We start from the raw sequence: 23,823 nt of genomic DNA, 5'->3' as shown, positions 1-23,823 counted from the left end.
TTGAATTGGCCTAAGCTAATGGAGCTATCTATGGGGGTTAGGAACAGTTGTTCCTGGTATTAGAGACATAAACCTTTAGCTTTGCTTTCCTCTTCTAATTGATGCATTTACTAGATGTCCTGTTATTTATAAATAGACTAAACATTTATTTTTAATAAGCACAAGTGCTGCAGTGCTTAATGCTGTCTTTGCAATATCTAGAAGGACAACTCTTATTTTTGCAATACATATGGGCCGTTCCCTGTTTTGCTACTGAGCACAAGTAAAAGCAGCTAAACAGACAATATGGAATTCACTAGTTTATCATTACTCGTGTTTCCTTTATGCCTTTCACTGACTGTTGACACTTCACCAACTTGGAAGGAGATTCAGTAAGGATCTCCATCCAATATGGTTTACCTTACGATATGGGAAGAAGTTGGGAGACAGAAGAATGAATAAATTATATGATGTGCATAGACAGAAGTTAAATTTATATGCACAGGACATTTAGTGTTTGCAAGACACACTTGATAATCATTTTTGTAGTATTGGTATTGTCCCTAGACCTGGACTGATTTTTAAGTCATTTGTCAATAATGTACTTTCAGAGAGTGTAATAGTAAATGCCTCTTCTTTTTTATTTTCCATTTCATTAAAAAATAAGTCTTACGTTTATTGTTCTAATTAAGTCACTTTCTTTTTCACCGTTTATTGTACTTAGATATTTGTCTTCCTTTATACTAAATATATGTGAAATTGCAGTTAGGATACCAGTTAAAGTGAAAAAACAATATTATCCAAATGGCTTAGATGCTAGAGGCTGAGCTCTACATGGGAGTGTGGAGGTACTGAACATTATGCAGGGAGTGAAACAACTTCAGCAAGATAAGGACCATTTGCTTACCAACCATCTCAATAAGCACCGTCTCCTAGATGAAGCCATGGAGATTACTCTGTATGGAGAGTAAACACAGAAAACTTAAATTTAAGCCTTTAGAGTCAGCTTTAGGGCTTCAGAATTGGCACTTTGGTTTGTGGGATATGATGTCAGGGAGCATTTCGGCCTTGCATAGCATTACCTAAAAGGATTGTCTGTTTTAACAGGTAAGCAATATGTGAGGGAGGAGTTGGTACAAATACACGATAGATATGTGCTTAAGGTGATTGAAAACCTCTCCCTAGCAGTATGCAAATGCTACTGAGCCAATTCTGATTCACGTTTTAACCTTAAACTGGTTTCCTATTGATGTTCAGTGTTTGAAATTCTGTTCTGGGTGAGGTCACTCATGTTTTAAAACCAGTTAGACATTTTCAGATTGAATGGGGTGTTATTATAATACTGATTTCACTAGAGAAGTATTGCAGGGTAAAAAATTGCCTATTTTAATAGAAAATGTTTTCGTATACTCTGCCATGATCTTCACTGTGTAAAGTTTTATGTCTGGAGGACTAATCAAAGAGTGTAGATTTTCTACAATAATGAACTTATCTATGGTTTTGAATGTGCATGTAGATATACTTGTGTATTTATTTAGGGGGGGAGGGAAGGAGGAGCCAGCCTAGGATTCAGTTGCCTGGTTTGTTTTTGTAAGGCAGCTGTGAACTGCATTTCTTTGCCCCTGGCGTTTTAGATAGAATCTTCAAACACTAGATAAAAGGAAAAAGAAAATTCTTCAGATGGATTTCAACTATATTTTATGAATTAGTTGCTATTTCTTCCTTCAGTCAACAGTTTAACAAGTGTAGAATAGAGTTGCACAAGTTCAGTGTATTCTTTCAGAAACAGAAGCCAGAATGTTTCCGAGTATTTGAGTTTCATTCAGAAATATTTTCTTCTGAACAGTTTAGTTCCCAAGGTCTGTTTTAACGGGCTTTCTAGATCAGCTGCTTGTTTGGACATAGTAGACAGGACTAGCAGAAAACATTCTTTTGGCTGGAAATACTTTTTTTATATATACAAAAATATATTGGTTGTGGAGGTTTATCTCGGATGGAGGGTTTACACTGGAGCATTTAAGTTAGTTGAAAAAGCTTTTAAATAGTCAAAATGTGAAGTGCTAAAAGTTGGGTGGAACAGACGGTAAAGCCAACACTCCATCATTTCAGCTGTTAAAGCACGGCATCATTTCTGATTCTGCTTTACTTATTAACTAATAATAACACTTTAACAGGAAAAATGTATGGAAATGTCTTTTGGTCCAGGACATTGGATTTCACCCAATAACTCTTGCACCAAATTAATAAATTACGATTTAACTAGGATCATATTTTTCTAGGAGATAATCAGGTTTGATTTAAAAACTTCAAATGATTGAGAGTCAAATGAATCCTAAGTATATTATGGTCACCATTAATTACTCTTGGCATTTTTGAAAAAAATCATTTTATTCTTAACTGAACTCATCCAATTTCAGCTTCCAAATATTAGCTCTTACTGTACATTATTAGAAATCTTCTTCCCATTCAGATAGTTCCACACTATGTCCTCGTCATATTTTTACTTTCCCCAGCATAAACTAAATTGGACTCCTCTTTATATCTCATGTTGAGGCAGTTTTCTCTGAGCTTCCATCTGCTGTTTTTCAAATATTCCAAGTTGCCAAATGTCCTGTGTAAGGGGAGCAGCAGCACAGGACACAAGTTTTGGTCTTGCTTCTGTCCTGGAATGTTCTACACAGAAACCAAAGGCAGTTACTGATTGATGGTCGCTTTATTTGACTCCATATTTCTTTTTATTACCCCTTGACTTGTATAAATAAATCAGAGATTTTTCCCCTGATTTGGTTTTATTTCAGAAGCGTCCAGTTTATGTTATCTGACTATTTTAATTCATTAAACAAAACCCAGCACAGTAACAGCACACATCATTTGGTCTTTTCACATATTTCTTTGTTGACCATGTTAGGTGTCATAAGACATTTGTGTAAATCACCTGTGTGTATTTGTCTCTACCAAGTGTCAGATCATGAAATGAAGACATTATTTTGAATTTTCTATTGCTAATTTTTGAATTTGCCAAACACACTTGTATTACTGGGTAAATGGTGCTTCTGAAGGTGCCACAGATGCCAACCCCTGATAAAATCCACCCTATGTTGTTAATGAACACACAAACAGTTGTTCCCCATCTGCTGCCTCTGGCTGAAAGGTTAGGAAGCCCTTCCTTCTTGATCACAAAGGACATAATTATTGTCTGTAGAGGAGTCAAGTACAAAGACAGTTCATCCAGTCTGACCGCTACTACTATACTGCAGGCCACCAAAGATTAACAGCTGCTTCTCCTTTGATTAGGTTAGGTAATAACAGTTACTTTAGTTAATAATTGGATGGATTCCCAGGCCATGTAATTCAGGTTTAGGCTGTCATTTTTTGCTGGCACGTAGCTGAGCTGTATTATTGGAACGGAGCCTGTAATCCTATTAGTCAGTTGTCACTCAAGCCATTGGAGAGGAGAGAAGGAGAATTCAAATCCATTAAGGTGTTGTAACAGGTAGATAAATAAGTCAGCCATGCTTACCCAGTGTGCAGAGAGCTTTTTGATTGTTGTTCATATTTAAAAAAAAAAAAATAATGTTAAGGTTTTTTAAATATTTCATTTATAATTAACCCATAAAATGGTTACGTGATTTGTTTTGTTTAATTCTGTTTACTTTACCCCATAGGCATTAATATATACACACTCTCTGCTAAAAGTACTTGATTCATACACCATTCTGCTGAAATTAGTTGCTGTGTGCTCTAAATTACAAGTTTATAATGGTCCTGAGATTAAGAATATATACGTGATAGCACATCAGCCATGTTGGCTTTCCTCCTGTTTAAACATGATCTCTGCATTTTAGAATAGTAGGCTTGAGTGGGATAAGGAAAACAAGACTCTTTCATGTGTTGGTTTTGACTGCTATATCTGCTATTCTGAAGATTACATCTCTTACTGGTTTTGTAATGGGTAAGACACATCTAGGTAGTATCCCCAAGGTTTTTGTGCTTCTTCCTCTCTGTTAAGGAATGCATAGATGACAGTAATAATCACTTTTACCTACATATTCATTTGTCCCTGTTCTCCTGTGTGACCAGATAACTTGAAATCCTTTTGTACTTAGAAATTAAATTGTTTAAAAATGTTATTTGAATTTCTGAAAATATGTATGAGCAAGAGAAATTTTCTCACACGGTTCAAAGACCAGATGTTTATATATTTTCTTCATTTCAACAAACATGGACTCAAAACAGTTTGTAAAATGAAGTTATTTAACAGGTTTCATAACGCATCTAGCTAAATTATTTGGGAGACTAAATTAGAAGCCCTGGAGGTGTCTTTCAAGCACCAAAAATATGCTGGTTTATGCTGTTTTCAAATAGGGATTTAATATTTACATTGCAGGATCTGTCATTTTTCATCCTCACGTGGTGTCTAAGTTGCTCAGTGCTTTAAATAATAGTTTTTAGTAACTTACATACCTGAATCTACTTCTTTTGAATTTTTATTATATTATAATATTTATCAGCTGATATAAATCTTTAGCACTTCAGAACATTAAGTGAATTTGGGTCGTATTTTGAACGATATACTTTAGTTTTGGAAAGAAACATAATTTGAATAAGATAGCCTGCTCCCATATGTTTATGTTTTAAGAAAGAGTTCTTCAGATGGATATAAATACTTCAAAATTTGAAAGTTGCATCAAGTAGGAATTAATTCAGACATTTAAAAATAATTTGGTATTATTTGTCCGCTATACTTGAGAGACAATGACAATATTTTTCAACATAGGGGAGATATAATACTGTTCATTCTTTATATACAGCTCACCTTCCTACCTGAAGTCTCATATGGTGGATAGCGAGGGAATTGCCAGGGCATGATACTGTTTTCCACTCTTTCCTCTGGTATCATGGTCACACAGTATTCACTCTGAAAGCATCAGTAATGCAATATTCAAGTGACTCTTATGCCCCATCCACAAAGGAGCATGCTTTCCCTTCAGTTCCCATGACCCACACTGACCCAAGGCCAAGCTCAAGGAGCTGTGCCTGAACCTGACTTTCCTGATAGCAGGGTGCTTGCATGGTGACCAAGGTCACTCACAGGCACTGTATGCCAGCAGTTACTTTTGTAATCAACATTGCCTTTCAGTAAATGGGTTACAAGCTCTTTGAGTTCTCCGTCTTAAAATAATCCTTAGAGATAAATATATTAAATTTCATGCCAGAAGTAGTGTATTCCTAATCCCTAAATGGCAGTTTTATAGACTTTTGTAAGCATAGTGAACAAATACTAGGCTCACGTGTCTTCCGTAACTTTGCTGCTGGTTTGTTTCTTTCTTTTCGTGAATGTTTCCCTCCCTCCCTCTCTCTTCCATGCACATACTCTAGGGGTTTTTTTCCTGATGGCTAAGTATCAAAATGCTGATTAATTTTTATGAGTAATCTAGAGAGAAGAATAATAAGATCTAAAGCTGAATCATATAAAACTGGGGGAAATTACAAATTTGCTTCTACTTGATAAAGAACTACAGTTTTCTAAAATGTAAACTTGTATTTTGCAAAGTGTACTTGTATTTTAGCAAAATATTAGACAAAAGTGAAACAGACACTCTGAAAAATGTCTGTCTTTAAACAAAGTGATGATCCAGATTGAAGTGAGAGGAGAGGATGTAGGAAATCAAACCGCTTTGAAATAGGGAGATGTTGTAAGTACTTTCAGTGTGCCTCCAATGACTGATCTTTGCTGGGGGGAGAAAGTTCCTTTCTGGATGCTTCATTGCTAGGTATTTTTGGGGAAAAGAGGAGTTCTGGAAAAGTCACAGATACGAAAGTTTACATTAAGGAAAAAAAGGGATTAGTTTAGCATTAGTGAACATATAGATTTGAGAAACAGGCCAAGTGGGAAAATGTAAGAGTGTACAACTTCAAGAATAGAGTAATTACTAAAATGAGAAACAAAACGAGTGCAATAAAATGAGATATAACTCAGAGTAATGGGATATAATAGAGAAAGGGCATATTTGATCTAATGACAGGAAAGACTTCTTCGCCACAAGACCTAATAGGTTGTGGCATAATCTCCCATGAGAAATAAGGAAAGTGAGAAGTGGGAAGTGCTTGGCACATTCAAAACTGGAACAGCAGTAACAAATATAATGTAGCAAATAAATCAGTGTCACATAAATGCCTTTCTCATTTGTGTGCTGCTATGCCAATGTGCCAATCATATGCAGAAATCCTCTGGTTACACGTGTGTGTCAATTACTAAGGAGAATACACGCTTAAAACTACAAATTCTCTCTTTACCCTTATGAAGTTTTAAGCTGAAGTGAAAATCAATAAGTTAGGGAGACCCCGGGCTTTGTCTGTTGGGTGCAGAACCACTCTGCAGTGCTAATGGAGTAGGGGAGGAAGAAGAAAAAGTTTGAGAACGATGACCATAAGCCAGGGTGCTTGAATCTGATTTGTGACAGGACTATTTCTTTCCTGTTTGTCTGTCTTCCTTTTGGCTCTATCCAGGAGACTGGTGGGCAAATATGGCAGGGAAGGCAGTGCTTGCTGCATATTTGTCCCAGGCACACTGCAGGCCGGACACAGGGCTGCTGTGCTGTGTTGTATCAGAGGTCCCCAACCAAGGGTTGCATAAGGTTTTGTTGTTGTTGCTTGAAGATTTTCTGAGTTGGAAGGGAAAAAGAGGAAGTAAAGGAGGAATATATGAGTGAAACTCAAAAAGAACTCTTCAATTTATGCACAATTACTAGGCTAACTGGACTAAAATTAAGTGGTAGAAATGATATTTATCAATTAGCCTGTAGAAAATCAGAGGTTGATTATCTTAACTGTTGATGCACAGATTTCCATTAATCTGAGACTAGTTGTTCCTTTGAAGGTAAACCTTTCCAGCTTTCTAAAACTCTTTGTGCAGTTCACATTAAATGTGGAAAATATTTTCTTTTTTTAATATCTGACTTCTCTGGTTTTACAGCTTTTCTGGAGCTTGGAACTTAGATAGAATATAGATATTTACTTAAACCTAATGGAGAGAAAGTTGCATGATTTTTTAAAACAGTAAGATATGTACTTTTGTGTTTACATTATTAATATCTGATTTTCACAGGGAAAAATGTTTCTCTTCCAATAACTTGCTCAATTATATTTCTAATTATTCAAAGAAAGATTTTTTTTTGCTAAAGTTACTTGACATGTTTGTTATGCAGTCTGTTATAGTAGAATACATTCTTAACTGACTAACAATGTTTGTATTTATAAAGCGCTTCCCAAGTGCTTGCGGCCCTGTGAAAAAATAAGAATTTCTTGCTGACTATAATATCCTCATCATTAACAAAATCAAAGTGATTAAATACAACCTGCCAATAAAGTTATACAAAATTAGCAACTTAAAAGTAGAGAAGAAAATTATCTTACTTGTGTTACTTAAAACAATAGGAGATAAGACCAATTTTGCAGGAAAGGGAGGGGCATGAGTAAATTCTAAAACAGTGGACCTGCTCCAGCAAAAACTCAGTCATTTGCAAACTGTAAGAATAATGGTAGGGTGGTATTTAAGTGTAAAATTCTGCTATGTGGAAGTTCAAAGAGGACACTTAGAATAAAGAAGAGCTAATGTAGAAAGCTGGGAACACATACAGGACTAGTTTAAATTGAATCTTACTATTTACAACTAACAACATACCAAAACAAATAAAAATCATGCTGAATGTGAATGGTACACATCAAAGCTAACAATATTGTTCATTCTGCTTCATTTTGAATAAGCTGCAAGCAGTGGATTAGACAAAGGACCAGGTGGGGTAAGAAGTTGGAGTTGCAAACGACGCACTAGTGATGTTTTCAAACTTTACATCTCTACTTCCCTGTAACCGAAGCACTGCCAAAAATAATACCCAGATTTTTAACCAGATTCTTCAACTCTAAACAATTAGCTTGAGCAGACAAAACATCATCTGTCTTCCTAAGTTTAGGGATAAATAAGATACCTGACTGGTGACACTGTCAGGCTTCCTTCCAGATCAGCAAGTTATTTCACAGATTCAGTGTTCTGTGAAAAATATAAACATGTACCATGAATGTAGTTACCACCAATGTAACGATGGTACTCATTAGTGATCTGCCTAAGCAATTTTGTGCATACAATGAACAAATTGGGGAACAAACCTGGAGATTGTCTCCTTTTGGAAAAGTAAAAAAGAAGAAATACCCATCTAGAGATTGTCTAGATTCTTTGAATCATGTACAAAGGCATAAAGTATAGCTATAAAGATAACAGCAACAGATAAAGATTAACTTCATTAAAATCCCTTTTAACAGTAGGTCATTACAGAAAATGTAGTTTTCAGCTGTATTACCCATCTAGTTTTTGATCTTTGAAAAAAATAGCACCTGCGAATTTCAGCTCCTGCTCTAAATAAAAGTTGTTCAACGTGATCGGGATATGTGTTAAGGATTTTCTACATGGATGAGACACAGGGCAATTGTCTAGCAGGCATCCTTTATGTGGGAATTTATTTAATTTCTCTTGATTCTCTTCTGTTTGTGTTTACCTAGAACACAGCAGATCAAATAGCATTTCGGGCTGCAGGAGGACTGACTGCCCTTGAAAACGTTCTTCAAGCAGTGACTTCTCCCACCAATTCTACTGCAATTCCACGGATTCCTTTTAAGTAAGTATGATCAGTCATCTCTTTTGCCACTTGGAATCACTAGAAAATTTGTTTCACATCTGCTACTTTATTGCATCATCTTCTCATCATCCAATGTTGAGCTTTAAAGAAAAAAATTGTGCTGTACTCTGTGCTGCCACAGCAGGTGAAAGACCTTTCCACTCAACCTCTGTTTTTCTAACTGAGTGATCCTATTTCTAGCTGTGCTATGTTTAAACAATGGCATCCCTAACTGCGCAAAATGAGAAAAGAGAAAGTGGTATAAAAAAGAAGGGGAGGTACATCTCTTTGGCAGTTAGTCTGTAAAGATCTCTAGTGGAATGTGGAGACATTTTTTTAAGGAGTTTTAATTCACTGGACTCTTGACTAGTTTTGAAATGAAACAGCTGTAAGATACTGCTAGCTGAAAGGGCTACTACGAACAAGTAAATCAAAATTCTTGTGGATTAGAGGAATTCCTCTTGATAGAACGTAAGAATGGAAGAGCTTAAATGTCTAATCCTTAAAAAAAAGGTGATGTCTAAACAGAGTGCCTGCAAAAACTGATAACAACATGCTTTTTTTCCCTACTTTCTAACTGGAATTTTTATCCATTCAAATGCACGTATGTGCTTTCAGAACAGACATAATCATGAGTTTAGTACAAGAGAAACCAAGCCTAGGAGATCCCGTTGTGTACCATTGTCATAATTTGTTTGTAGCTACATTTTAGTATTGTAATGATTAGAATTTAAGCGCTACATTATGAGAGTTTGGACTAAAACTGTCAATTAATATATTACAGTAAAGGTATGAAAGGCTAAGAAAATACACCAAGGCAAGAATGTACTTTTAATATCTTAAGTCTGCTCTTCAAAGAGAGTGAAATTCCTGCCTTCATGCTAAAGTATTGCAGAATGTACTAGCTGCAAGCCCATCCAGCTCCAGTGATGAGCAATACTGAATTGGTCCTGTGGTGAGCAGCTCAGCAACAGCTTTTGGACTTACTAATTTGCAGATGTTGTAATTTTCAGTTACCTCTATCAATGTGGGATAAACTTTGCAAGGAAGAGGTCTGCACTTAGCTTAAATTTAGCTTCAAGTTCTTAGAATGTTATCTTCTATACATCTTAAACTTTTGTTCTTTCATTTTAGGAATAGTCTCATTTTGGTTACCATTGTTGAGAACGGTGGAGAACATTGTGTTTACATTAGTGAAAATATTTTGTTTGAAGCTTGTTAGACAATATGAGGATGCATTAGTTTCCAAAGGAAGTTGAGTGACAGTAAATTAAGCCCTATGTCAGCTACATTCGTGTAAAAGAAGAAACATCCAAGGCGATGTAGCAGAGGTTCTCCTCGTTATGACAGTTACTCTATCTCATACCTATTTCAAACCAGTATAACTGGTTTCTCAGATTCCTGAGCATATCTAAAACTGGTGTATAACAATTTTTTTTAAAACCTCTCAAAAATGTTTTAAATGTTGTTTGCTAATGCACAATTTAACTGTCTGTATTTCCGAAAGAAATGCCAAGGCAGAAAAGAATATAAACTGTTCCGGCAGCTTTATATTTTAAAAAAATCTAGCAAAGAGCTGAGCTCCACTGCTGAAATGCAGTGTTTCATTCAGCTGTATTGCAAAATGCTGTGGCCAGGCATCTCAAAGTACAGTAGTTTGGGAGTTAAACATCAGGTGGCATGTAATTTAATACAGGGTCTTGCTTTCTGAAGCTCAGCACTAATCGAGTTCTTTTTCTTCAAGGATCTAACTTCTGTAGTCTAGTGTAGAGAGTCTAGAGTCTGCTAGAAGCATCACAGTGAACTTCATGTTGCTGCATGTGATGCAGAGCCTGCTCTGCTGATATTTGTGATCTCCTTTCTGATAGAGAACAATATATTTTGTGCAGAATCAACAACTCCAATCAAGACCAAGCAATAGTTCCAGAGGGTGGGACTTTCTATCAGCAGTGTGAAACAGGCACAATCTTGACTGCTTTAGAGAAGCCATGTTAATGCCTATTAGTATGGTCTCACTAAAAGTGTTTAAGAAATTCTTCAAATGTATTGCTTTAAACATGGAATGTCTGAGAGTTTCAAAACCAGAGGAAAATCATAGAGTACAGATATTTCTTTAAATGAGAAAGAAAATTTGTATCATCACATTTCTCCGCATGTAATTTTTAAATGACCTTGAGATTATTTTTCTCTCTTTTGTGCAAATATAATTGACGCCCTGACTTCAACTTTGTATGCAGTGAAGCAGCAGTTTTCTCTTTTTAAAGGCAAAGCGAAGCCTTGTGGAAAGAAGCTGGGTTCCGACCTTTCATTAATCACCCTCCAGTCTTCCCCTAGCCAAATATGCTTTGCTAAGGGACACTGCTGTACTTAAGATTGTTTGTGTGCTCTTGCAATGTTTAACCATTTGTGCTGATCTTAAATTGGGAATTTGTCTGTTGTTTCATGATGAGGCTAAGCTATTTACAAGTAGGTGAGGAGATTACATGGGCTATTATCTACATCTCTCTTTCTCCAAAATCCTGGCAGTATGGTGCAGCTCAGAACTTTAATCCCATGTCTACAAGATAAAGCTTTATTATCAGAAGATTTAACAATATGCCTGTTGTTTTGTACTACTGTCCAGATTGGTAGTTAGACCAGCAGGACAGCAAATGCTGTGAAAAAGATGTGACACTTAAGATACAGATGATTCAATTGGTGTTTGGGCAGTTTTTCTTCCCTTCAAATAAATCACTGAAGAAGAAAAAGAGAAAGCAGTGGATTACATTAAATTTTACTATTGATGTTAACATATAAGTTGATGTCCAGCCACCTTACTACTTGAAGTAGCATTTTGTAATTTTCTTGAATTTGTTTGGTTCTCCACAAAAAAAAAAGACACATTGAGTAGAATTTCAAGAGGTTTCGGAGTCTTAAAGAATTTTTCTCGTGCTTCTACTGAAAAGCAAATGAGAGCTACACAGCAAACCAATAGAATGACTTAAGATCCAGACCAGAAGATGAGTCTCATCCCCTGTGTTGCCTTGCATATTTGGTATGCGCAACTTATTTAGCCCCTTTGTGCTGTGACATGTTACTGGCCTTGAAAATTGTAACCAATCTGCTAACAAATGAGATTTGTAGGATTTATTTAATTAACGTTTGTGAAATACTTTGAGTTCCTTGGTTGAACAGCGTTTTTAAATATAAATTAGCAGTAGTTGTTTAAGAAACAAAGAAGGACATCTGTTGCAAGTCAAGACATGAGTAAAGTTGGTTTTATGATGATGTATCTTTTCTATTCATACAATTTCTTGCATCATATATTTAAAGCAAATTTTAAGTGAGTAAAACACCTCAAACCAAAATTTCATATATAAAACCAAGAAATTGTGCCCATTTAATATTATGGATGGCATTCATAGGAATTACTTTTTTCAGTAAGAACTATTTTGGGTTGAGAACAGGGTTTATAGCTTGTTTTTTAAAAAAAATTTACTTGGTGTTATGTGCTTGCATTTCTTTGGCTGCACCGTTTCTGTTCACCCACTTCCATATGATTGTTCAGAATTTTCTTATGTAAAGTGCATAGCAGGTTTTCTTATTTTCTTGTAAGGGTACTCCTTCTAGAGAGACACTAATTGAAACCTAATAGTTGGTACAAGGACATAAAAATACTATAAAGAGACTGACCACTGTGCACCTATCTCTGTCCCTGATGTGTTCTTGCTGTTTGTCTCAGAGCTGGATTTCAAGCTCTCAGGGTTGTGAATAAAGCAGTGTTGCCCTCCTGTGCAGTACAGGAACAAGTTTTATTGTTTAAAGGAGCTCTGTGAAATGTTATAAAACTGTTGGATTAGGAGCTAAATCTCCCAATGAAATGATTGATAAACCAGGGACTGGAAGAATTTAAAATTCTATCAACGTTAATCGATTGATTGTTACTTGTCCTGCAATAATTTATTCATGACTACAGTAACATTTCAGAATGAAACTGTTCTGTTTTTGGAAATGTCTTGAAGGAGAATTGATGCTGAGTTTTGCCTTCTCTCTATTAGTTGAAACTACTTGACCGCTGAACTCATTTTTATTTAAATATCCTTAAATAATATAAAACACAGACAAAATAGTAATTGTGAGTGTTTAAGGCTTTCTGATTGTGTAATAGACCCCCCGAGTGAAGTATAAGGTTCTGTATAGTGTTCCAGAGCTAAAATTGATATTTTTACCTTAAAAGAAATTTTTTGTTGGTGCAGTTTCAATCCATATTCTTACCTTGGTGGTTCTTTAACCATTCTATGTACTCAGCTTTTGAATACTGATCACTTTGGTTCCCCATTAGAGTGCTGCATAGTATTGAAACTGGTTTCAAATGAGCAGTTCACTACCTAATTAACACATCCTGAATTTGATAATGTTTTGGTTTGTTTTGTATTATCTCACTGCCAAATTGAGCTTTTTGGGTTATTTTCGTCATTGGTAAAGCACATCCTCTTATGAAATGTGAAAAACCTTTACACTTGAAACAGGTTCATTATTACATGGTGATGATTCCCTGATTTTTATGAAGCAAAAGTTGTGAGTTCTCACCCACATGTCCTATTTGATGCACTGTGTTGGATTAATTTTATGTGGTTGCAGACTATGCTGCCTCAGTATTTTTAGCAAAAGTTCCAGTTTTTCAACTTGTTTATATCAGGCAAATTCAGAAAAGTGGAGATGTGCTAGCATTAAAGAAAATCACATACATAGATAATAACTGTTGAAATCTAGCTTGAAAATGTTGATGAAAATGAATCCTCTTCCTATAACATATAGATGCATATTGTTGTCTGATTTAAAGAGAAATTTCTTTTTTGGATCAAAGTTTGTGTACCATAATGAGGGGTTTTATAATTGGATTTACTCAGAGGGCAGACTTATTGTATGGTTTGAGTATACATGCTGTCTAACATAGCTTTAAAGCTGATTTGTGGGTGTAATACAAAGTTTAGAGCAACATCAGTAATCAATAAACAGCTGCCTTATGTGAGGCTCATACTTTACTATATCAACTGATTTTGATATCTCTTGAGATAAGTTTTGGAATTAGGAGCAGTCAGAGTGTCCAACAGGGGAAAAAAATGATAAGAAATGAATTGAGTTTTTCATCCCATAGAGTTTTACTGGTGGTTAAATAAAGTTCTGGCTTGACATTTGCAGCACTATGCTTGTCTCAGAGGCCTTGTGCAGAAATGGTGACAGTTGACAGCTGTTGTTCCCTTAATAAGATTAAAGTAAAGAAATTAGTTGTGCTGTCTTTAATCTGCCATTTAACACTGCGAACCACCTGGGGACAGCTTCTGTGCTGACACTTCTAATTTTGAATTAAAAAAAAATGTGAAACTGAATCACAGTTCAGAGCGTGCCGTGATTAGAATGTATTTAGACGTTTAGAACTGTAGTTCACAAGCTTATGTTATCAATTAAAAGAACCCTCTTTATTGTTGTGAAAAATTAATTTGACATCCATTTGCTTGCACCACCTTTTCAAATGCATTATTTGAGTCTCTGAAAATGCAAGTACTTTTTCTGACATGAGATTCATTTGGGAAATAGAAAGGCCTGATGCATTATTACAGTGGAATTTGCTCTATCTAGATATAAAGTGCGAATTGTTTGTGTTTTGAAATGTAAAATAAATGATCCTCTTAGGAATTAGGAATCCCATATATCAAAAAACGTTATTACAGTGAATTAACTGGATCACCTAAGAAGCTCTGAAGTGCTGTCAAAATTATAAATTAACCTACCAAGTTCATATTTGACAAGTTGGGCAATGTATAATGTTTCTATTTAAACAGAATTAATCTTTATTTTAGAATAGCTGATAAAATGACAGATGCTGATTTAAAGCATCATCTTTTCAACTGAAGCTAGAAGCAACCAATATAGTTTCATCTTTCTCTGTAAACACACCTACACAGAAGAATAATAACGAAAAGTAAAAGTAATGAAAATTTTACTTAATGAAAATTCCTTTCAGCATTACTGAGGAAAGTGAAATAAATACCTTTAGGTAGGCAGGATAGAAAAGAATCCTGTTGCAAAACAAGTTTTAAAAAATGCTCATGAAGCATACTACTTGAATTTTGTATAAGTATTATCCTTATAGGGTAAAAATTTGGTGAAATGCGTGAAAAGGAACCTGCCTTTGACCAATAAATAATGATGTCATATTGTTTTCATGTCATGTGAACTGCAGATTGAAATTGATTTAATTAGGCAGTAAAATTAATTACCTACAGGAAAGTTAATACAGCTGGTAGTATGATTAAGAAAGGAATGTTTTTGTGTTTTTACAGATCAAACCAAGCAAAGTAATGCTTTTTTTCTAAAATCAAAATTATTTCTCCAGCTGGAGAAAATCTAGAAGTACAACTGAAAACAATTTTACTGTAAATTTTCTGACCTCAGAGCATTTCCAGCTTTTCTTGGCTTGAGAAATACAATGTATCTATGTAAGATGCTTCCATTTCAACTCTGGGGAGCCATGCTAAGTAATCAGATGCCACAGCAATGAACATAGCAATCAATGAAGCAGCCTTCCTTACTACATTAATAGCTTTGTTATTTCAAAGCTATTTGTTTTAGGAGAAAAATAAAACATGAAACTCAACTCTGTCTTCATAAGTGTATTGAATTAGTCTGCAGCTTGTTATGTTAAATACCAGCTTTGTTGATTTCTCCACAATAACTTGTTGCTTGTTACACTTCCACTTTTATATGATCTTTTGACTACATTCAATTCATTTTCTTCCATGGAACTGGTTTAAATGTAGTGACATTTTTTCACATGTTAAAAAAACCCACAAAGTAAAAGTCCTTTTTGCTTTACTTTAGACAAGCACCTTGAATTTCTAGCCATCTTCATTTGTTATTATTTATATTTATGATGCATTTGTGTGTCTATTTGTGTAGTACCAGTGATACCTTTTGTAGTAAGAAAAGTTCAATAAATGAATTTCGTGTTTATTCTGAAATAGTATTGACCATGGTCAGATTTATCTTCCCTATGAGTAGTCTCTAGGACATCCCAGCTTCCTTGCAAATCCTGTTGTGAGAAAATAGGAGCAGATGGAAATTACTACATGGGATGCCAAGAATTTTTGTGCATGTTTTGTACATCTGGAGCTTTCTCTGACTCGTATTTATGATTTTCTGTTGCAAACTCGCTGCCTTCTCCTGCCAGCCATAGGTGTGGGTCCATCGATGCTATTGTACATACACGGTAGCACTTCAAGGCTCTGTACAGCAGTGGTTCATAATATGTTGGTAGAATTTTTTAGATGGGAACTTCACCTGCTCCATTTCGCTTGCACAGTCCCCTCTATTCCTTGCATGAATTCACAGGCTCTACACAATAACCTCTCTCTGAAGCTGGTGCCAGTATACTGTGAGTAACTATGAATTACTTCATAGTGGGTTTTTATCTTGAAGATTGTGCTAGGATAGGGACTTTATACCCAAATTTTTTGTGTGATATTACTGTAAGAAATATCAAGAATATATTATATATCCAAAATATGAAATTAGCTGACATTCTGTGTAGATTTTGTTATGAGTTTTGAATAGGGAAGAATGCTGTAGCTGTACAGTGCATGACTGTAAATACGACTTTACTGTTTTGAAGAAATTAATTATTTAATTGCTTTCTTGTAAATTTTTTGTTCTGTTTGGATTCCCAAGTTTAAGAAAATGAATGTGAACTGCTCAAAGACTGTTTTGTGAGGTGTTTCCATTTATTTGCTTTTGCTTTCTTCAAAAAACTAAAATTGTTATTTTTCTTTCCTTTCTTTTTTAGGTCACTCTGCAATGCAGTAAATGCTTACAGCCTCACCTGCAGTAATTGCACAGAAAATTGCACCTATGTTCTTTTTAGTAATAAGATCACTTTTCTAATGGACCTGTTGATACACCAGTTTACAGTACGTAAGAGCTATTTTAATTCTGAAGTTTTTGTATTTGTCAGAAACAGAACATTTTGAGTATATATATAGATATATGTGAGAATAAAGGCACAAAAGAATGATTCTATGATTCTCTATATTTGTTAACAGTTTCTGCTATACCTCTATACAAGTGGATATACTTCCTTCAACTAATAAATTCTGCAAAAACATATGTATCAGGAACTCTAGTGAGTTCTTTAATGTTTTCTGAAGTTTTTTCTTTAGTTCACCCTAAAGTAATATTTGAAATATAGAATACTACATGTTGGCCCTCTGTATTTGATTTTTCCTGTTTCAGTATCAGGAATATAAGTCAGGTGAGTACATTGCTGTAGTTAGATTTGTTGAAGTGCTTGAATAGCAAGACTGTTTAACTGTGAAAGTTTTAATTTTCCAATGTTTCATTTAATTTGAAATGTCATTAAATATTTTATTTGAAAACTCATTTTTAATTCATAGTGACCTGCTCATCATAAGATATTTAGACTTGGTTTTCTACTTATAAATTGTGTGTATGTCTTTTCATGAGCCAAGCAGTTTGTTAATTGAAAAGTTATGTACATACTTTAAATAATTCAAATGATGCTGTTAGAATCAACAAGGCATAGGACTGTTGACGAATACTTTAAAAAGATAGTCCAAAGGTCCTTGACACAAAGAACACCCAAATGAACCTGTGCATTCTCCTCTGAGTAGCTGCTAGCTCATTGTTCTTTGCCAAATCTTTCCAAGAGGATTCCAGGTATTAGATTTCAAATATACTTAGTGAAAGGTGCATGTATTGTGCTGGGCCAGTCACAGCACTGCTGGCTCTCTGTAACGAGTCAGAGCACAGATACTGTGGGTAATTACACCAGAGATGAAATCCTTCAGCACTTGACAAGTGCCAAGATTCGCTCTAATGCCAAACACCTTCCCTTTTCTCAGTGTAGCACTGTGCAAATGACCTGCACTTTTCCTGAAGAATACAGAGGGTATTTCTTGGGAAATGTTGGCCATCTAGAGATATTATATAAGAAAAATTTACTACTACTTAGAGCTATTTCCAGTCTGTTGCCAAATACTCCTCTTGAATTGCAGCAAAACTGTAATTAAAGCTTAACATTTCCCATGATCCACAGTGGACTTCTCTTTCCTATGCATAAAGTCTCTTATGTTCTCTTCAGGCAAAACTGGACTATAAACTAGGATATCTTCATAGTTTCATGAAGAACGTATTTAAGTACAAAAAAATAAATACAGTGCTACTTTTCTAACCCTGATTTTTCTGTCTTGAAAATATAATAAATCAGGTCAAATTTGAATTTTTCTTTCTTACAAAAAGAAATGGACAAATGGAGAGTGCTTTTCTAATTGGATCAAGCTTTGAATACCAAAATACGAAGACATCCTTCCAAATAATGTATCTGTCTCTAGTATTCCTGGCTTGGTGAGGTGAACGATGCTGCCTTTGCCCATGTTGTGTGTGTTTCCACTTAGTGCTGGAAAATAAACCACAAGTAATACGAGGAGTAATAAATTAGAATATGTATTTGCAAGGTTTTAACAAATTTTTAAACAAGTATTCCAATATATTCTGAATACAGAAACAGAAAGAATCCATGTTTAAAAGCCTTTAAATATATTGTTGAATACAGACAGTATGAGCCTTATTTCCCACCAATTTCATGTGGACTTAGTTTTGGTTTTATTCATCAGTCAGGTGAGATGTCAGCTTCACTTTCAATAAAACTTGGAACTTTACATTTTAAAACAATCACTTCTTGTTGGTGACAAAATGTTTCTTTTTTCTTTATGCAAGATAAGATATTTCTCCTCAAAATATTACTTCAAGAACTATATAAAAACCCAAATACTTTTTCTCTAATAAAACCTTGGGTACCAATGGGGAATAGCAGAATAATAAATGGACTGTATATTTTTTTTTTGTTTTTGTGATACCTACTCTACCCAAATTAATAGTTAAATGTCCTGTTGAGACCTTCCTTTATCTCATACTTACCATTTTACCTCCTTAGCTCAGGTAATACCTAAGTTGGTGTCTGTTGAGGTCAATAGTAGTGTCTTCCCTGATTTCAGTGATTAATAGATCAAACCTTCCCACCTACATTTAACAGAAGTCTTGTGCTTGAGTTGTAACTTCGTTTCTCAACACATTGCTATCCTCACTTTTCTTTGACTCCTGTACATAGAAAGTAATTGCAAAATAATGAGAACTTTGGAAGGTTTCACACTGAGGGAAACACGTAATTACATGGAACTGTAAGCACCTAAGGATAGTTTTTTTATTTGGGGTTGTTTATTTTTTCTTGTCAAGTACCATCTGCCTTGTGCTTTCCCATGAAGATATCTGAAAAAGCCATATATAAATATATATAAAATCTGTACATATTTGTGCCTGCGTTTGTAAGTAATTTCCTGTTTAGTAAACAGATCAGGGGTTTGGGGGCTTTTTTTAGTATTTGTCCTTCTGTGATTTCACATGAAGAAAAGTGACAGTTTTGTGATCTAACTATATTTTTGCAGGTAAAATGGAAATATAAAAAAACTTTTGAGTGTAACAAACTGGAGGAGACCACTTTGTCCAGTAAAAATCCTCAGAAGATTTTGTTCATTGCTTCGTGTCTGTTCCATTATAGCATACACACTGTTACCAGTTGAAACATAATACAACTCAATTACATCCACTGTTTTCCACTACCTCCAGGCACAGGCTGCTGGCTCCTGTGTCTCTGCAGCTCCTTCTCCATAGGTGTGGACAAGGTGCTGCCTCTGTGAGTTTCGCTTCAAGCCTTTCTCTCATGAGATGCGTCTCTTTCTTGCAAGCTCAACTTTTTGCACAGCCAGCGTTTGAGCTGTTGGGTGGAGATGTCAGGATGCAGCAGTCTGATCCATGGGGGAGGACTTTGTCCCTGTACTTGTCGATGGTTAGGCTGCACCTCGAGTACTGTGTCTAGTTCTGGGCTCCTTACTAGAGGAAGGACATTGAGGCACTGGAGCATGTCCAGAGACAGGCAAAGATCTTGGGGAAGAGTCTGGAGCACAGGTCTGAGGAGGAGAAGCTAAGGGAGCTGGGGATGTTTAGTCTGGAGGAAGCTGAGGGGAGATATGATCACTCTCTGCAAGCCCCTGACAGGAGATTGTAGTGAGGTAGGGTTCAGTCTCTTCTCTCCAGTAATGAATGACAGGACAAGAGGAAGTAGCCTCAAGTTGCATCAGGGGAGGTTTAGATTGGAAATGAGGAAGAACTTTTTGCCCAAAAGGGTTGTCAGATACTGTCCAAGACTGCCCAGGGGGATGCTGAGGGACATGGTTTAGTTTAGTGATGGGCCTGGCAGTGTGAAGTGAGTAGTTGGACTTGATCATCTTAAAGGTCTTTTCCAACTGTAATGATTCTATGATAATACTCAGTAAGAATTGGAAATTGAGACATTCTTCTTGTTATATTTCTTCAGTCATATAAATATGCAAAATTATGTGGGTTCTTAATGGCTTCAATTTTGGGTTGCATACTACACAGAATTGCAAACGACCAGCTCATCACTGCTATGAACTCTGTTATTTCATGTGCATTATTCCTAATATCCTGCACATGCAATAACATTTTAGGCTGTTTTTCTTCTGTTTAAGATTAATTGCTAAAGGCTAGAATCAGATTATTTTTATTCCTTTAAGTAGATAATACTATGTAATCATGCGAAATATAGGCTAGATTTCAAAATTGAAAAGCAAACAAAAAGCCAGTCTTGCCAGTCTCCCTCCAGCAGTCTGACTTGCTGGAGTTGATTGCCATTTATAGATCTAGTGGAAATTTTGAAAATTTCAAACCAGATCACTGTGATTTTTTTAAAGCAATCTTTTAAGTGCATAATATATGAAAAATCTAAATAATTAATGAACATAATAATATGTGAAATGAGCATTGACATGTGCAAAACATCAAACAAATATAGAGATCGAAAATGAGTTGCTGTGTATTTTTTCTTCTCCGAAGTACAGTGCTTAAATCTGGACTGTATTTTAGAAAATGATGTATGAAATTTTACTCATGACATACCATCATTTTGATAGGGTGTAAGCTAATCTGGCTATCTAGTCACACTGAAGTAATTTTTCTCCACCATTCCTTCACTGGAATGTGCTGCTGTTTAATCTGAATACTTCAAAATAACAGTCTACATTCTATCCCAGTTGCTGGTTTCTTAACCATTCGTGGTTTGTTTTTTAATCTTCTGTACTGAAACAGGTAAGGCAGCTTCATGTTTGTTTGCACCGATTATGACAAGAATTGTAAAATCAAAGGCAAAAATCTCAGGTTTTCCAATCCATTTTGAAATTGCATTCTGTCTCCAGGGTATTCAGCTGTTGTGGCCCTGATAGGACTCCAGACCTCTAATAAAAAGACCACGTGGGGAGTTCTACTTTGCAGGTCACTAAAAATCCTATTATCACTCCAGTTTCTGTTCTAGAGGCCTGAGGACTAGCACCTAGAAGCATCAAGGTTGGCAAAAAAGTACCTTACTTAGATGTCAGCTCTGTGAATCAAGTCATTTCTAATGCAGTTCAGTCAGTGTTGACAATGTAAAAAAGCACAGAAAGTCAATGTTTTTTCATTTCATTTTAGTAATGTAACTTTTAAAAGATCAAAACCTTCTGTTTCTTTGCTTCAGTCGAAAGTCAGAGTGTGAACCCTGTAGTAAATCTTGAAAGTAGGGCTGGGGTAGGAAAAATAATGACGAAGTATCTAAGGGTATAGAATTTTAATAAACAGAATCTTCATCTGCACCATCTTAAACCCATAGAATTCCAGGCCATTTCCATTTCTTTAGTTTACTAGTTATTACATAGAAAGTCTGACATCCTATAGATAGTATTTTGAAAGTATGCATTTTCCAGAGAGTTTTCGAGGAAAGCCTACTGCCTTACACGTGCAAAAAGCACAAAATACCCTGTTAGTGGGAGAAGAGTACAACGTAAATGAGCAAATGAACAGAAATTCAGTGCTTCAACAGGTTTTAAGTCTTTCTATTTAGATTTAACAGCTCAATATTGAAAATTGGTCATGGCTGTGAAGGATTATGCTTTTTACAAGACAAATAAAAATATTAATGAGCTTTCAGTGAGAGTTCTATGTTGCTGCCTGGAAACTGGTGGGTTTCTGTGTAAGCACTGAAAACAATGTGCTTTGATATTCAGAGGTACTTTTGTTGACATGAGTCAGAATGGAGTAATGTTTTTCAGCTATATTAAACGTGAGCCTAAGTGCTTTACTGGATTGGGGCCATATTGTTCAGCATCTTTCGGGATTAAGTCCTAGATTCTGGGCAGAACTGAAAAGCTCATGGCAGCTCTGCACAGTCAAGGGAATCCCTGCACAAGGAGAATTCTCCACTGAGTGGCTTAACAATTGTATGGAGACTGCACCAGAGCTGAGAATCTGGTCTTCAAAGCATTCTGGTTGAAGAACTGATTTAAAGAACGTAGGAATCTTGATTAGGCTCCAGCATAGCCAGCCATCATAAATGCTAAAATACTTTTGAGATGTTTGATGTGTTGAATATTTGATCAGTAGTTACAATTTTCTCTATCTTCCTTTGTGATTTAAAAACATTTTATACCAATTACTTGACAAGTTAGCTTAATTGTGATCATACTTGTAGACTTGTGTCAATCAACCTTTTAAACCTATTAAACCTCTGAAATAAAAATGGAGAATGCGTTACCATTTATTCATTCAAAGCCCATGTTCCAGTTTCTCTGGATATCATGAACTCCTGTGTAATCAATGCAACGAAACAGGAGCTTGAAAGCTTTCGTAATTACACTATTAAATCTTAAGACTTCCTACCCTCTTGCTTGGTATAATAATCAACAAGCACAGTAATACATCACTTCTGCAAGCACCCCAATTAATTTTGAACATAAATCTCAACACATTTTCATACTACCTCGTTAAGTACTTCTTTGATAAAAGAGATCATCTTTTGTCACTCATTTGAATCCATATAAACAGAAAATATTGAAGGTAGGGATTAAGTTCAAATTTACCCATTTAGAGTACTCCTCCTGTCCAAAGCAGTACTTCCTTCTATCTTCTCTTTGACATAGACACTATAAAACCCACATTTGTTCTCACTTTATATTAATACACATACACACTTCCCCAAAAAATCAAATGTGAAAAATCAGCTCTGCAATAAATGATTGTATTAAGAGTGAAAGGTCTGTATATTTTACAAATTGGGAATAACTGTTTTATATTAAAGCATGACCTTGCATAGCTAAGGGCTAGATGCTTAAGAAAATGTAGTTCTTGTATGTACATTCAACTGGGAGACAAAAACAGACATTATCTGTTTATAATACTGTTTGTTACAGCAAATAGAAGGCTCTGATGCAAAATATTATCAAATCTTTTAGGAAAAGTTATCATTTTTTAATCTTAGTTGAAAAAACAATGAGTAGCATTTTTAATCAATTTTTAAAACTTGCTGTCCTAGTACAAAGTCTCCACATTTAAACTGATTTACACATTGTAAAGCTTAATCCACCTGTTTCATTAGGTAATTAGAAACATTAGGCATGAATTATTTTAGTCAACAGAAGTTACTGCAGCAACATAATATTATTTTTCCTAATGAGCTTGAATAAGGAGCTAAAGAGTTCTCACTTGCTTACTTGGCTCATCACCAGAAACAGACTATTGCAATGGTTTTTAAGTACCAACACAAGGCTCAGAGCTAATGAATAATAAAGAAATGTGCATGTAGTTCTTTGTCACCAAGTGTTACCAAATGCCTCCTGATACCTATACAGGGAGAAACGATTTTCTGTGACCTCACTTGGGTATTCCAAAGTGTAAATGATTTTAACCTGGAATGAAAATAAAATTTCAGCCAATATTGATCACTGATTACAGTGTTGAAAGCCTTAAGATGTCTCATAAAAGTGCCACCACAGGGGAATGTTTGTACATGGCATCCAGCAGCACTCAGCACAGTGAATGGATGTAGGACCCTTGTATATGGTTGATGCATCCCTGCTGCCAATATTCTGCCTATAAACCTGCAGGACTTTCACACAGACTTCACTTACTGTTTGATCACAACAGGGCAGAATTTCAGCAGAAATGGGGGGGGAAGCCGTGATACAATTTTCAGAAATGTTTATATTTCCTTCCAGACCTGTATCCTGCATATAAA

General features: G+C 35.4%; 1 protein-coding gene across 2 annotated transcripts in view; it reads left to right on the top strand.

Annotated features, from left to right (window-relative positions):
- Positions 1–23,823, top strand: part of SCAPER (S-phase cyclin A associated protein in the ER) — a 166,782-nt gene that overhangs the window by 101,763 nt on the left and 41,196 nt on the right. For both annotated transcript variants that reach the window (XM_062000213.1, XM_062000212.1), the window contains 2 exons: positions 8,536–8,651; positions 16,474–16,597. In XM_062000213.1, coding sequence (XP_061856197.1) covers positions 8,536–8,651; positions 16,474–16,597 — 240 coding nt within the window. The remainder of the gene's footprint in view (positions 1–8,535; positions 8,652–16,473; positions 16,598–23,823) is intronic.

The sequence above is a fragment of the Colius striatus genome, chromosome 7 (genome assembly GCF_028858725.1).
Source record: "Colius striatus isolate bColStr4 chromosome 7, bColStr4.1.hap1, whole genome shotgun sequence".
In the NCBI taxonomy this organism is placed as follows: Eukaryota; Metazoa; Chordata; class Aves; order Coliiformes; family Coliidae; genus Colius; species Colius striatus.
The sequence above is the reverse complement of the archived record's forward strand: the minus strand, read 5'-3'. Positions and strand labels throughout refer to the sequence as shown.